At 32.3% G+C, this 16620-nt stretch overlaps 2 protein-coding genes across 4 annotated transcripts; one reads left to right on the forward strand and one right to left on the reverse strand.

The window, feature by feature from the left end:
• Positions 1-401: 401 nt before the first annotated feature.
• On the forward strand, positions 402-11860 carry LOC123716511 (tudor domain-containing protein 7B). 3 transcript variants are annotated; one of them, XR_006754568.1, is made up of 21 exons: positions 402-582; positions 1241-1334; positions 1447-1661; positions 1738-1872; positions 2069-2224; positions 2365-2529; positions 2590-2784; positions 3020-3234; positions 3342-3456; positions 3528-3668; positions 3749-3840; positions 4326-4488; positions 5294-5530; positions 5830-6029; positions 6307-6454; positions 6861-7072; positions 8384-8594; positions 8897-9048; positions 9360-9520; positions 9967-10041; positions 10595-10721. XR_006754568.1 is itself a non-coding variant. In XM_045672275.1 (20 exons), exons 2-20 carry the CDS (start codon positions 1250-1252, stop codon positions 10834-10836), a joined length of 3240 nt encoding a protein of 1079 aa, XP_045528231.1. In that variant the 5' UTR covers positions 402-582; positions 1241-1249; the 3' UTR covers positions 10837-11860. The 3 variants fall into 3 exon arrangements, 2 of the variants coding, with proteins under 2 accessions (XP_045528231.1, XP_045528232.1); XM_045672275.1 differs by lacking the exon at positions 9967-10041 and having other exon boundaries at positions 10595-11860; XM_045672276.1 differs by lacking the exon at positions 9967-10041 and having other exon boundaries at positions 403-582; positions 2608-2784; positions 10595-11860.
• Positions 11861-12355: 495 nt separating this feature from the next.
• On the reverse strand, positions 12356-13127 carry LOC123716252 (splicing factor 3B subunit 6). The gene is made up of 3 exons (XM_045671900.1): positions 12927-13127; positions 12717-12835; positions 12356-12643 (listed from the first exon to the last, which is right to left on the reverse strand). Exons 1-3 carry the CDS (start codon positions 12954-12956, stop codon positions 12412-12414), a joined length of 381 nt encoding a protein of 126 aa, XP_045527856.1. The 5' UTR covers positions 12957-13127; the 3' UTR covers positions 12356-12411.
• Positions 13128-16620: the final 3493 nt, after the last annotated feature.

Here is a 16620-nt window from a genome sequence, read left to right on the forward strand (position 1 = left end):
CACGTTCGAATACGTTTAGAAATTCTACTTTAGTTTATGTTTTATGGAAATCAATTTTTTTATTTGATATTGTTTTTATCTATTTTCAAATATTTTAATGTCATTTTTTCGCTATTCAATAGGCCAAAAATTTACCTCATTCTTCTAATCTATAAGTCTAAAAGTTTAGTACATTTTCATTTAAATTTACACTTACAGCCTAAAGGAATAGAAAAGTTTTGCTCTATATAAAGATGATCATCCAATATATACTTCGATACTTATCGAGCTTAAATATAGAGAAACTTATTTAAGAAAAATTTAAAGCCTATATATATGAGATCACAGAAGGTTAGAGAGGCACAGGCTTTTACAAGTGAAGTAGCACCACCACATTATTATTATTAATCTGTGGATGTAAACGTCAATGACAGATCTTTAATCTAAATTACGAAAGTCGAAAAACGATTTTTTTATATCTCGAGAATTATTAAGAAGATTCAAGTCTTGGCTAGTTGGTTACATCGATGATTGGAGTTTTAGTGTCTACTCTTTTACTGTCTTTCCGGTGATTTTGATATATGATAGGCAGGTAGAAGAAAAGTAAGTTCAATATATTTATTTATATGGGATTTGGTTTACTTAACGACATTAATATGTTTCAATAGTACGCTGAATACTATTATTTTGCAATCAGCAGGTGAAATATTGTAAAATTATTCCTTATTTTTCTTTGTTAAATAAACCATTTTAAAACGACTAAGAAGATATCTTTATTTTACATGTGTATGAATAATAATATTTATGAATAGTTCTTATATTCCCAGTTCCCAGGTCTGCCATAATCTAATACTGTTACAAGAAACTAATACTTTAGTCAAACTTGTCAGTGAATCTTGCAAATATTCCACCATAATAAATATTATTTGTTTTTATTTTTCTCTATACAAATTAAACAAACTTTTAAGAAATATTAAGGAAAATTTAGCCAAACATTGCTTATTTATAGTAAAATTGTATTAAAGCTTATATTATTATTTATTATTAGATTTCAGTTGTTCTAAATACATCTACATGCTCACTATATTGCAGTTACTGACAATTGGTGGCTTAGTTGTTGAATGATAACAAATAAAACATCAAACAGCAATTATTTATTGATCTTGTGTAGCAATTATGAGGCCCCTTCATATTTGTATAAATAAGATAGTGTTGCAGACTTTCACACAAAATATAGACAGTTAATTTAAAATGATTTCAGGCCTTGGCAATGGCTGACAAGGACCAAATTATTCAGGCTTTACGTGCAACTCTTATTTCAGTTAAGGGAGCATTGACTCTCAAAGAGTGTAACCGTAAGTTATTGAACTTTATTGTTAAAGAGTTAATAGCAAATGAATCAGAATCATCTTATATACTCCTTATACAATATATTCTATTTACAGTTCTTATATTTTTGTTGCCCAGGTGATTACAGAGAACTGCAAGGGGAAGCTATACCTTATAAAAGATTAGGATATTCAACACTTGATAAACTATTCCAAGATGTCCCTGGTTTTAAATTAAAAGAAATTAATGGGGAGTGGTATGTTGATGCAATTGCAAGTCGAGAGACTCAACATATAGCAACAATGGTATCTCGGCAAAAATCTAATAAAAAGCCAGCAAAGTTGAACTCTCCAGTGAGTGACCTATGGTTTACTGAATCTAGTTCATACTAATTTATTTTTCTTTATATCTCAATATATCTTTTTTTAGGGTCGTTTTCCTAGAGCCAAACAAGGATCATGGAGGAAGTCTACTTCATTATCAAGTTATGAATCAAACTGCAATAACATGTTGTACAGAGCTAAAACCCCATATAATAATAACAATAACAGCTATAACGGCAAAGTAATTTATTTTTATAATATAAATTATTAACACATGTAATATTGAAAAAAAACTTTAATAAGAAAGTATTTTACAAAGGTCACAATATAGATTATTAATTAGAATGTAATTTTTAATTTATGTAACAATTATTATATTGCATGTGATGTTAATATTAATTTTAAAAGCATTTTATCACTATTTTGTGTAATTACAGTTTAACAAATATAGTAAATCATTTGAAACGAAAACCAATACTCATCATAGTTCAAAGCAACCATTGATGAGAAATAAGAGTGAAAATTATGATAAAAGTGCTGTCAATGCCAAGAGCAATATTCAAATAAAACCGGAAATCACGTATAGTGCAGAGGTAAACAAAATTTTACAAAAGAGCTTTAATTATAATTTGAAGAAGCTGTGTGTGTACCTTAGAAGCCAGAAATAAAAATTTCAAACTGATAAAAAGGCCCGACCCATTCCAAAATGTAAATATTATATCTCCTTTTTCAGATTAAGCATTCCACAAAAAATGAAAAAGAGACTGACTTTAGGAGTTCTAGTAAAACACCAGCATCAGAAAGACTAACAAACTTTATGGATAGACTGAATACAGTTGATCTGATTCCATTGCAATTGCCAGCTCATAAGGAACAATGCGATACAACTAATTTTGTGGTAAATTAAAATACATGTATATTACTTGGCTTGTAAATAAAATTTTATATTACCAGTTAGAATTATTTTTCTTTTCAGGTAGCAAACGATACAGTAACACATGCAGTGGCTTGTAGTTTAGAACCTCCGCCCGATTCAACATCAGCTATAGTACGACTGGAATGGATTTGTAAGGAGCTGGGTCTTCCGCAACCAGTTTTTAAAGTTCAAGATCTGAGTCTAAAAGAGGGCCCAAACTATGCTTGTAAGGTCCAGGTAAGAATCATTAAGGACATAATATATGCTAGAAGTTGAATTAAGCTGTTTTTGAAAATATCTAACTCATTATGAAGACAAGAATTGCCAATAATTCTATCAACTAAAATTGTCAAACCTAAATATATTATTTTTTCTTTTTCACTTCTTTGGCAATTTGAAAATTATTTAAAGGTATTGTATAACTATTACAGTAAATATATTTATGATTAACACCATTGATTGTCTTTGACAGGTTGGTTCGTATTTAGAATCATCATACCCGGAACCTTCTTCTTCTGAGGATCTTTCAAAAGAACTTGCATCTGAGAAAATGCTCCACGCTATTCAGAGTTCTGACGCGGGAAGGCTTCCTACTTCTTCTAATAATAAAGCGCTGCTTGGTCTAACAGAAGTTGTGTTTGAACATGAAGCTGGTGTTTGGGCTAGCCATATTCCCCATTTATATAGGTGAATATTGAGACTAATTAATTATTTAGCCTTGATTAGTTTATCACATGCTTACGCAGTAGGTATATCAAGCCAATCAAATTTATTAATGTAAGAATTTCTTTTAGAGAAAAGTATAAAGAAAATTTACCCAAAAATTGGCTGGAATTAGTAGAGAAATGTCCAAAGATCATAATGGAAAAAGTTTTAAATAGGCGTGTATTGATATTCCGTAATTCTGAGGTAAGTTCTTTGAAATACATAAGTAAAATTACAATACACGTATCGCGGATTTTATATGATTTTGTGCACAGATTAGCAGCAGCGTAACTGATTATATGGATAACGATTTGCCACCTTTACAATTTCCCAAAGAGGACTTTTGGAATGTTTTTATCACGGTCGCTAATTCCAGTATAGAAATTTGGCTTCGAATTATTGGTTCAGAGTATAGTGTAAGTATTTTAATCTCGCTTTTAGCCAATTTTAATGTAAGAAATTAATTGAAAATGATTATGAATATTTCATATTATAGGATCAATTTGAAACACTTCTTGCGGATATGGCAAAGTATTACGACTTTAATGGAACAACTATAGAGAAATCTATGGTTTTTATTAACGCTTGGTGAGTAGTACACTAAATTAGTTACAAAACAACTCATTCATTCGCGGATCCGACATCTGCAAATAAATTTTTTAGGAAATCAGCGGGGGTCCGCTAAACCGCAAAACTTGTATCATAGTTTCAAGAGCTGTTAACATGTTTTCGTCCTATTTAGTTTTTAGAATAAAGACTAAGTATTAAACTATTTCTCATCGTGACATGTTTTAGGCAAGAGTCGATCACTCATATAAAGTAGAACAGCCAATGCGTTTCGATATAATAATGTGTTTCTGATTTAAAAGTTTTGTCAATGATTTAAGCCAATATATACATGATTTCCGAATTTATTAAAGAAATCACTAACATAGTTGGCGTTCTCTGTTTTGCTAAAATAATTAGGAAAACTCTTACATTTCGATTTGGATAACGAAGAAGTTCGTTCGGCATTAGCCTATAAAAGAGCGAAACAAGAAAACTAATTATTAAAGTATACGGTAACTTGGAAGGTATGCGGTGAATTTAGAGGATGGTGGATGGCAGCGCGCTAAAATCATGGAGATTCATGACGATACGGCCACCGTGTTCCTTGGAGACCACGGGGATGATGATGTCGTCTATCTAAACCAAATAAAAGTCCTAGAGCCGCAATTTAGGCGACTACCTGCTCAAGTATGCATTGTTTTATAACTACATTTTATAATATTTTCCAAATAATTGCTATAAATGTGACGTATTGTTTTTGATAGATTGCCTCTATTAAGAGACGTATTAGATGAATTAATTGTTGATCTGTTAACATGTTCTTGTCATTTTTTCAATAAAATTGCAACTACATATAATGGCCTGCTTACTCCGGTATTTTCTATTTGAAATCGACATTGCTTTATTGAATTAGTAAAGTTAATCCATGAAGCCATTTATATTGTTCGATTTCTATCACAAGAATCATTCTAATGGTACTGAAAAGTAACTGACTGTCATATAGCCATTTCTTTTAATAAAAATGACTGATTGTTATATAAGAATCTAAAGTATGTAGTTATACTATTCCTAAAGCAGGTAGATACTTCCACTTAGTTAAAGTAAAGGAGGTTAGCAAGTCGGTTCTAATTATTGTTATTATTAATTACGAATTTAGGGGCATATTAAAAATGTTTTGTTTACGTCGACGTATTTTACATATATACATATGAAAAATGTCGTACGTAATTTGTGTTATAAACTTTAAAAAGTCGCCAGTGCATTTTTTCGGCCATTTCTTTTATTCAATTTATATGGTTTTTGTATCGAAACACACGTTCCAGTCAAATTTTCTTTATTATCATAGAGATGATGTTTAGACCTTGTCGGAGACATAATTTAACTTTTTCACACATTCTTTTATGTAAATTGCATTTTCCACTTTGAGAAATCTTTTTTGAATATCTTGTTTTATTCCGACCTAAAAAATATTTTTAATGTTCTGGATATTCAGGCAATCCTATGCCGGTTAGATGGTGCCGAGGAGTTGTCAGCTAGTACTACAGGTGATGAGTTGGTCGTGCAACGGTTACCGGGAGAGGTTTTGGTGGCCGCTCCTGGACCTCGCACTGACCCCAATGACCCAGCAGTGGCAGTGGTCCTATTTGACACCTCTACACAACTTGACCTCAACCTCAATAAGGAGATAGTGCACGACTTCTGTATTGCTGGCGGTTTTACACTGACTAAGGTATTTTCAGTACTATTGTTTGAATGCTATTCTTACGTGTCATGATGTGAAAACAATGTTACAGTAAATCTTTACTTCATTCTTTGATAATATTAACGCAATTTACACGAAATAGATAGAGTTTTGGTTGACCATATTAATCCAAAAATTTAAATGGAATAATATTTGTTCACATAGTCTAGTATAGTCTAGTTTCTATGGCTGTCTACTCGACTATCAAAATATCCTCTGAGGTCCCGGTGCCAAATTGGACAGTTGTAACTAATTTTTGAATAAGTAATGAATAAGGATGGTTATAGGAGTTGTGCGAGGTAGAAGTGGGGTGCGTGACTGATGATGGGCGTGTGTGGGTATCTCGTGTTGGTGGAGCGGCCGTAGTTCGCAACGCCCTGGCATTACTAACTTCGGGGCCTTACCGCCGGCCATTGCCCGCTGCACCTCAAGCGCCCCCGACGCAACCCGGGACTCTATACATCGTGCGTACCTTCGCTGGCGACTGGTAACTATCTGTTGCAATATGACGTGACGAGAAACGAAAGTAATATAAAAAGGACAGTGGAAAAATAGTTCTTGATTTTGTTCATAACAAAGTAAATAAAATAATGAAAGTGTCGCACGAAACATTTTGGCTATCGCTTCCAGCTGTTATTTCAAAACCTTTTATTAATTAGTATCTTGTATGAACTTATGCATCTTTAGAAGTATTTGAAGATATAATTATGCTCGTCTAAAACTTCAATTCGTATTTGAAGTTTTATAGCAAGTAATGTTTACAGGGTCCGATGTACGATTATCAGCGGCCTAGACGGAGAAGGCACGGTTCGTACGCAATTAGTGGACAGCGGTCTCGTGATGCGGGCACCACTTTCATCGCTCGTGCCCTTGCAATCATTCTCGCCGGCGCTTAACGTCTACCCTTATCAGGTCTGACTCAATACATGTTATTTAATGAAAGTATTTTACTTGATTACGAACAGTGTTATGCGTTATCCATGGATAAAACTATGTGTAAAATGAGAATATAAAGATTTATATTTTATACCATGAAGAAGCTCCTAAAACTTTGAAGTTAAATAGTAGTAAGAAAAAACCTATAACTCATAAATGTCAAAACTTCAACAAACGTCCTATTGTGAAGAACTATATTTACCACTAGGAGATACTACAATGGCTACTATCTGGAACCCTTGATTGCATAAAAATCAACCGATTTCACGGAAAATCGTAGCGGCAAAAAGTCAAGCTTTCCTTTTTTTCTATTCCAAGATGATTACCGTCACCATCGCTTGTATAAATATTAATGATGAAAAAATGTTAATGATATGCGTAGGCGCGTCAAGTGCGCTTGGGCGGGGCGGAACAAGCGGCGAGCGCAATGGTGGAGCGTGTTCGCGAGCTGCTAATCGATCAACCCGTGTTGTGCCGCGTCGCGCCCGACAACACGAACGCGACGCCCACCAACGTCGAACTCTTCGTGCGAACCACGCCACAGCAACTACTGGTCTCCGTCAACCATTCTATCAGCACTGAGTATGTTCATCGGTAAGTACCACGCAGGCGCGTGTGTAATTATTATAAGGTTACTATTGTAGTTTAAAGGTCTATAATAATATCCCATACATATATGCGTTATTGGTAATGTTTTTTATACCTAGGTAGGTAGTAGGTATTACGACGGATTACCTACTAAAGCATAGAAATTGCTTGCTTGATTCTCTCAAATGTTCATTATTAACTCAGCCAATGACTCGATAAAGTCTTCAATGGTACCGTATGATAATTCCCTATAGTAATGAAAATTATTGTATGCTAATAACTAATGCATCTAAACACTGACTCTTTATTTATAAAGTGTTTTAAACTGTGATTAAAGAACTTTTATTTGAATATTTGATTAAAGCAGTACATATGTACATAACGAGCTTAAATCAATTATGTGTGCCGAAGAGTGTTTAAATGTACTTACGCAACAAAGTTCTTTTTATAATATAAATAAAGCCTAAGTTTTTTTCTTTACATATTTGTACTTTATTATACTTATATGATTGAATCTAAAAAACATTATACATAAAAAAAAAGAAATTGAGTTGCATTCCGGTGACCGAATGTTTGACCTGTAATTGGAGCGCGACCGTGCGGCCGCTACTTTCACTTCAGTTACGTGTTCGGCATCATTAACATTCTTATCGTTAATTCTTAATTTAAATTTGTAATTTTAATGGGTACTGCCAATATTTTGTATTAAAACAGCTTGAAAGACACCACTACATGTGAAATGAAAGGGCGTTTAGAGTCAAGTAGGTAACAAAACCTCAAGTTGGTTAGTAACTAAAAAAACTAATATTGAAGGAGCGCATGATGTGTCATGACCACCATAAAAGGGATATAAATATACATCGTAGAAATAAACAAATACTTATAAAATTACACATTTAAACGAGTTCTATGCATTGAAATATAAGACTGATAAAAATATTCATTTAGCCATTTCTTTTTGAATAAATTTCTATACAAAACTGTTAATATTGAAAAAAAAAACATATTTTTTAGATCCCGTGGTCTTAATTATATATTTTTTCAAATTCGTAACCAATTCGAAGTAACTATCTTTGCTAATTTAACAGTTTGCTTCAGGGTAATCAAGGCATCGTGGTTTCGCTTATTATAATGACAATATAACGACTTGGAATGTGGAGTATCCATATATTATGGATAATTTTAACTAAATAACAATAAATTATTCTCGACGTCACAAATATACATTCTCTTTTCTGAATAGGGATCATGTAATATTTCCCATACATATCCGAGTTTGTTGATTTAATTACACAAATACAGTAACGTGTCTAATAGTTCCAGTGGAAAATTGGTGGCAGGAGAGAAAGAAAAGGAGGCCACTAACCATGTAGAAGAGTTGAGTAAGAAAAAAGAACGTATATTCGGGCCAAAGAGTGTGGTCCTGACTGAAGACAAGTCACGTCCCTTACCGCCGCCAGCGCTGCCTCCTGTTGGACAATGCTTCGATGTTCAAATTGCTATGGCAGCTAATCCATGGAACTTTGTTGTAAGTCTCAATATAATCGAAATATATCTCTATAATCAAAGTTTCCTTTTGCAATTCTAAGGGTGCTAGCCTTCAGCTTTTGATACTCTGGTCAAATATTTACTTTCTATTACGATTCTTTACCCAATACAATAGTATAATTGTGGTGCTGGTAACAAATAGTTGTTCATATTGTTTTAGTTCTAAATACTCCAGGGTGCTGATAAAGTTTCCCATTCCATAATAATAATTTTATGTACGATTTGATTCAACATATCGCTCTTGCTTACGATCTTAAATTACCATTATTTAATTTTTTGTAGGTGCAGCCAAATAGTTCTAGACATAGCCTCCAAACAATGATGGCTGACTTACAGAAGGAGTGTCCTAAAATACCTGAGGATGAAATACCAACTAATCCGACAAGCGGTGAACTTTACACTGGTTATTATGAAAAGGATTCTTCTTGGTATAGGTATACATTCTTATATACCTTCAATTTAAACAGGAAAATATAATGATTGGTTTCTTTTGATCTTTCTTTTAAAAGTTTATCTACAAATTAATTTTTATTTGTAACTTATTGTGATATAACAAGTTAAAAATTATTCCTTTATAAATATTTAAACATACATACGCAACTGTATACTGGCGACTCTGAACTAATAATCAGTTTTTGGCTTTAAATTTTCACCCTTTAGTTCATAATTATTAAGAAGGCTCTGATACATGTTCATTTTCAACATTTTATTAAATTTTATTAAATAAAAACAAATATTTCTGCAGGGTAATAATAGCGAGCAGCGTGTTATCCGACCGGGTGTCCGTGTACTTTTGTGACTACGGCGATCTGGCGATGTGTCCCATTCGAGCATTGCGTCCGGTGCCTGCCACCGTTCCACTTGCCAGGACATTACCGCCGCAGGCTATCAAAGCGCGGCTTTATGGTATTACAATACCATTTATTAGTCTCCTTAATTAAGTTAAAATTAGAGCAAATCCATTTCTGCTGGTCAAGTAAAATGGGATAGTGTATAAAGAAATCATCCTTCCTGGTATTTGTGCTTAATTTCATAGATATGTTCACCAATTTCTTGGAAACTAAGACGCCGAGATTTATTGATTTGAAACAAGTAATTTCAATTAATGAAACAGTCCAAAATTCATCAAAATTGGTTCTGTAGTTTTTTAAATATTAAGAGGATTTTTACCAAGGTAATGATACCACCTACAAAAATGTAATCAATAGAATTGCGACTGTATTTATTGTAAACTAATATTAAACCTGTAGAAATGGGCTTATCTGGTATAAAAATGTAAAGTAGCAACTTACTAGTTTAGAAGTAAAGCTACGTTTTGTATGCGTAAAGATTTAATTTTTATTATTCCACAGCTCATTATTAAAATGTGCTGGCAGTATGTCAGCGCTTCCCATTTCTAAATCGTCAAGTCTCCCTAGAAACTCAAGGTTTTCCTGTGTATTTTTTTATAGTAGCCCTCATGTAGTTTACAGATTTTACGATTAGTCTGTCACGACATTACAATGGTAGATGAGATCTGGACGTGTTTATTGACTTTAAATTCATGATAATTATAACAAAAATACTTTTCGCTGCCTAACAATACCCCCTTCGCCGTACAGTACATCGACAGTAGTTTAAAATTAGTAAGTTAAAAATACGAGTAGTGTTTAATGACGGTTAAAAAATACGAGTTCTTTACTACATAGTTAAGCACATTTCACGAATTTCTTATATCTTGAAGCAGGGTTGACATTTGATTAATATAAAACGTATTAGAAAAGTATGAATGGCGCCTAAATTGGCGTAGACAAAGATTTGCATAGATTTAATAATAATCTTGTTGTCATTAACAATCATATTGTTTTCTTTGAGTGTTGAGTATGTGTATGTGAATTTATTTTATTCCATTTTATGCACGCTATTATACGGCTTTGACGTTCGTAATTCGAATATGAAAAGTTATTTTTCATCTGTAAATAATAATAATAACCATTACAGACGTATGGCCGCTTCACCAAGACTGGAGTGTAGAAGACTGTATTAGATTCCAAGAGTTATGTGTTGAGCAGCAATTTGTTGGTATTTGTAAGGAAGTCAGCAAAGACCCACTGAACTCCAGTGAACCTTTATTGACCTTAGACCTAATAGACACTTCCACTGATGAAGACATTTATTTAAACAAACAACTTGTAGCTGAAGAAAGAGCACGGTTGGGTTCTGCTTCTATATCTGACATATAATCTAGTATTTATAACAACTTATTCATATTCTGCAATGTTATCTTGTTGGCACTCATATTACAAAATTATGACCGATTCTAGTTCCAGAAAGCTAATTAGGTAATTATCTACCAAATCATTGATTCATATGAGACAGAATTTATAACCAATACAAAATATACTAGTTTATTCATTGGTAAACTAAATTTGTGAGATGCATATTGGATTTATTAACTGGAACTGTTGTAACTGGCTTTGATTATATTTTACCAGAATATAGAGACTGTGTAAGAAACTCTTTTGTTTATGCTCTATTCCATTAAAGGCTTTGCTTTTAGCGTTAGATAAAACCATTTATTTTAAAGAGTTAATTCAATGCATATTAAAATATTATAATTTGCACCTTGTATCTCAATAGTAAACCAGAAATTAATAATAGAAAGTCAAGAGAGAAATAAGTCTAACATTGTTTTCTACATTTGACAAAGCACACAAAATTTGTTGATTTTACAACATCTCCAAAATAAATAGAACATTTTTGTAATCAAAAAGTAATCATTTTATTAAGGTAAACTTATTATCCCCTTGTTGCTTGTTTATTTTAATTTTGTGTTAATTGTTGTTGTATGGATTAAGTATATTCCACTTTGTTAAATAGTAATTGACAAAAATTCCATTCTTAGTTTAATATTGAGGTATTTTGACTTGAAAGGGTGATATAAAGAAATAGTAATACTCAGGTCTAATTGCTAGATTTTTGTCTATAAGTATACACTCATGTGAGAGTAAATTAAAAATGTGAATTAAGAATCAATTATTTTGCAAAACATAATCAAATATTTCATAAGTGGACTTTTAATATTGGTATAGCAAGTTACATGTATATTTGGCAGAAATACTTTTATTTTATAATAGTCAAAGGGATTTCTTAATGTTAGTGAATCCTTCAAGTCTAAATGATTTCAATACAACAGATTACATATATACATACCCTGTTTAAACTGAAGCTGTATCCTGACTTTTAAATAAAGATTCTAAAATTTAATGATTATTTTTATTTATTTGGGAATTTTTGTATAGCAATAATATTACCAGGTAGCAGTGTGGCTAAATGACCTGAGGCTTTAACTTTGTGCACTGTAAGTTTGACTTCTGTATATCAAAAATTTATTTGAATGTTTTGTTAAAAAGGAAAACAATAAACAGAACTGAAATCTAGACGAAGGGCTATGCCGCAGGCTTTTTATATATATATACCTGTTTGATCACTTATAATACAACCTAAATGGAGCATCAGAACTTGTTACTATACTGCAACAAGTAACTAGATATTAGCTTTGTAACCTACATTTAGAATAATCTGTTGTGTTGGTTTTTATTGTAATTTATGTAAAAAGTGTAAGAAGTATTAAGGCAGCTATGTTTTAAAATAAAGGATAACTTTGCATCTTGTCGTATAAACAACCAATTTGCACTGCAGGTTTGTCATCAGCAATAATTTATTAAGAACACACCTTTAAAGTCATCTATGACAACATTTGAGAAAAAGAAACAACATTATAAACCTTATTTTATATTCTTATATGTTAAAATTAATTATTTTCTTAAATCTTCTGAAGATATTCCATACTTCTTTTTCAGTGTATCTATTTCTTCTTGTTTCTTATCAATATCTATACCTTTGAATGCTTTATTAGATCTGTAGTATAAGACAACCAAATATCTATTACATACATTAAACCCAGATAAATGGTCACATGCATTTTTTGCATCAAATATGTCTTCATAGACAACAAATGCTGTCCCTCTTGATTCGGGTGTGTTACCCCTGCAAGCATAAATACAAATGGTTTAATGCATATTGTCTTTCAAAAATCGAATTAACTTACAAGTTCACTTACACTCTAATTTGTCTTATAGCTCCATATTTTCCAAATATATCATACATTTCTTCAGCAGATATTTTATATGGAAGATTTCTAATGTAAAGTATTCTATTAACTTCCGGAGGAAGCCGTACCTGTAAAAGAATATATTATTGACAATACGCTACAAAATGATAAAAGTTGTTGATTTGTAAGCGTTATAGAAAAGCACCATATTAAACTTACATTGGCTCTCCTTTGCAGAGCTAAAGCCATCCTTCACGTATTTAATTTATTCGTTTCTAGACTCTGATACACTATTTTAGTTCCACGTTATACAGAATCAGAATGTATCTTATAAATTAGCTTGATTCACGATTATTTACAATTTTCAACAAGTTTACTATTGATAATTCCAAGCGTGCAAGAAACTTGAACTGTCACAGAATAATTATCTGTCATAATAATTTTATGACCTGGTAACATAGACCTTTAAGTCATAAGTTATTTGGAAAACTTTCATTTTTTTAAATAATATCACTTTTTTTTAATAATATAATGGCAATAAACTTTATGCCAGTTTTAAGTAAAAGGTTGAGAAACTACACGCGAGAAAAAATAAACAAAGACATCAAAAGAAAACAAAGGGATAAGCTAGTCTAGTTATGAACAAAATATGTTCATAAACATATTACATCTTAATATTATTACTGATTATGAAAGAAGATAATATATTATAATACAGAAAAGGATAAAGCAAAAGGCAGGAGATTTTAGTCGGAAACGGAACATGTAGTAATTGTAAGGCATACAGAAAGGAGGTGCGGTCATTTTGGGAAGAAGAAAATAAAATATGATCGAGGACACCAATATCTTCTCCACACTCACAAATATTACTATCAACAATACGAAGCCTTGCTGAAACGATGAGGTGTACATACATGTCCTAAACGCATTCTGGAAAAGATAGAAGTGAAATTTGGTTTACTGGGGATCCTGAGTTGAATTCAGAATATCTTGCTTGCCTATATCATATCTTATATCTACCGGATCTAGAATTAAAGAATTAAATTGTATAATAAATATAGGTAATAATGGAGATCGATGAATGCGGCTGTGTATTGTTAAAAATTTACGAAAGCCTATATTAGTCATGGTAATGATTTGATTAACGGGATGTATGAATAATATTGTTCAATTCATGCAGTTTTCCATGTAGGGGATGGTTAGAAAACAGCATAGATTTGAACAAGAAACGATCACTTAGAAATTGCCTTAGAGCACCCCACCATACACCTGAGAGGCATTTCATAATATTAAGCAGCTGTGCACTTTTCATAACAACATGTTCATAATGGGCAAGTCTAGACAATTTTGAAACTAATATAACTCCTAAAAAAATATTTTTTGTTTGAAGGGGTTTAGGTTGACCATTGAAGGTCACATTTATGACAGGTGTTGTACGTTTTTTTGAAAAATACGACTATTGAACTTTTGGATACTGATCTGAGTACTTTTTAACCAACCAGATATTAAGACAATTAAGTGAACTAGTGTTAGACATGGAATTGCAAGCCTTATCCATAGATTTATCTATGGAATAAAAAAATACATCATCTGCATATTGAAGCACATTTATATGGGAGTTTATAGATGATTCTAAATCATATGTCTAAATGTTATATAAAAGTAGGCTAAGTACCGAACCTTGGGGAAGGCCTTTAAAACTGTACAGTTTAAGCTTACAGCTTTAACTCAGTACTTTTACCATCTTTCTGTAAATAAAGTTAGTTAGTCTTAGTAAATTGATGATAAAATGTATTAATAACGTTTCCTACGTTTCCACTAGCTCTAATAATTTATAGAATAGAAATGTTCATATTATCATAGGCGGCAGAAATTTCCAAAAAGGCAGCTACAACATCTTCATCACGCGAAAAAGCTAAACGAATATCTGTAGATATATGAAGCTAAATTATCAAATGTAGATTTTGACTAACAAAAACCGTATTAACTATTGGCTATTAAATTATTGTTTTCTATAAACCATTCGAAATGATTCTTCACGAGATATTCAGCAATTTTAGTTAAATATAATATAATAGTTAATAAAAATTGACAAATATTTATAATCATTTATTTATTGAACCGGAGGCACCGGTTGACCTGAAGTGATGCGGTGACCGCGCGCTCTCCGCCCTCTATCTCGAAAACGGTTCACCGTATAAAAAAAATTTTAAACAAAATTTGTAGAGAATTTTGTATTCTACAATATTGATAATAAATACAAATAGCAAAAAACCCATAGGAAATGAGATATTTCAAAAAAAGCGCAAAAAACCGATTTTTGTGACCTTTGACCTTGAAATTTAATAGTTGGTTACACCCTACCATATGTAGGTTTTGAGACAACTTTTAGGGTGTCAATATACCACTATTTACAGACTTACTGCTGGGTATCCCAAATTCTGAGGTGAACTTACTATAATGACTGGACTAAACATCTTTGGTAGGTTTGTTAGGTTTTTAATCACAGATATTATTGACTCGTACAAATTGAAGTTAAAATTTTGCGATACCGTGCTACCAGGAGAGATAAGTGACACGACAGGATACCACCGGCGGTGTTATAGCAATTTTACCACGCTGAAAAGCAAATACAAAAGAAAAGCAGTTATAGACCTAAAAATCAGTGAGCAAAATGTCTGTCTAGTGTTTTTTCGTATCCACGGATTGATAATGAATCGAATGGGTGCAGTGAGAATCGTGTGCAAATTACTTGGTAGAGCTTTTTTTTTAACATTTTTACTACTCCGTCCCATGATAATGCAGAGACCTGAATGTCTGCCTCTTCGATTTTCTTCGTTTCCAAGATGTTCGTGACCATGAATAGAGGCATACATGTGCAAATGTTATATTTAATATCCCCTTTTTTTAAGCAACTTCAACTGGCTGTAACGCGAAAACGCAGCGACGTAGGGCCTTAATTGACTGGACCAAATCATTTCGTACTGACGTAAACTGCAATCTACCTCGATGTGAAACTTGTGCAAATCATATATCTAAATGCTCACCAGCTCCCTAACTAGTACAGAGGATCTTTATCTGACCTGTCACATGACACACCTGCATGTTGATCTCCACAGTTATAACATTTTGAAGTCTTAGAACGACATTGAACTTTGGTATGACCAACACAGCAGCATTTATGGCATTGTATCATATGATAAATATATATCTCCACTGGAAGAGCATTATAGCCCATAATATCTCAATGAATTCATCATCTATGCACTAGCTTTTGAGTAAAGGAAACGTAAGGAAACCCGTATACATTTACAATGAAATAAAATTAACAAATTTTGGAGCTCGCGGCCTCTTGGGCCGGGGGCCCGTGACATTTTGCCAGCCCTGCCACCCTATTGTTACGCCAGTGTATCTCAAGTTGATAAAGTTTTTATCTCAATCTAATAAAGTTTATATCTCAAGTTATTATTAAGTTTATTGCTCAAGTTAATAAAGTTTATATCTCAAGTTAATAAAGTTTATTGCTCAAGTTGATAAAGTTTATATCTCAAGTTAATAAAGTTTATTGCTCAAGTTGATTAACTTTATTGCTCCAGTTAATAAAGTTTATTGTTCAAGTTGATAACTGTCTGAAACACTGTAGGCTGTCTCAGCCTACCCTAGGCGAAAGGCGTGAAGATATAAAATAAAAGAAATACTTTTTTGATCAAAGTGTGTATAATCAAACAGTTATCAATTCAAAGTATATGAAAATTTTGGCTACAGCTTCATGTTAATTTCCATAAATATGAAATAGAAAGATCCATGACCGACATCTTAACATCGACACTAAGTAACATCATTGAATTTCATCTCGTTCATAAAAACAATTTAATCTCGTCACTGATGTTCGATATATGTGGGCTAGGTTCGC

This window comes from Pieris brassicae, chromosome 11 (assembly GCF_905147105.1).
Source record: "Pieris brassicae chromosome 11, ilPieBrab1.1, whole genome shotgun sequence".
NCBI classification, from domain to species: domain Eukaryota; kingdom Metazoa; phylum Arthropoda; class Insecta; order Lepidoptera; family Pieridae; genus Pieris; species Pieris brassicae.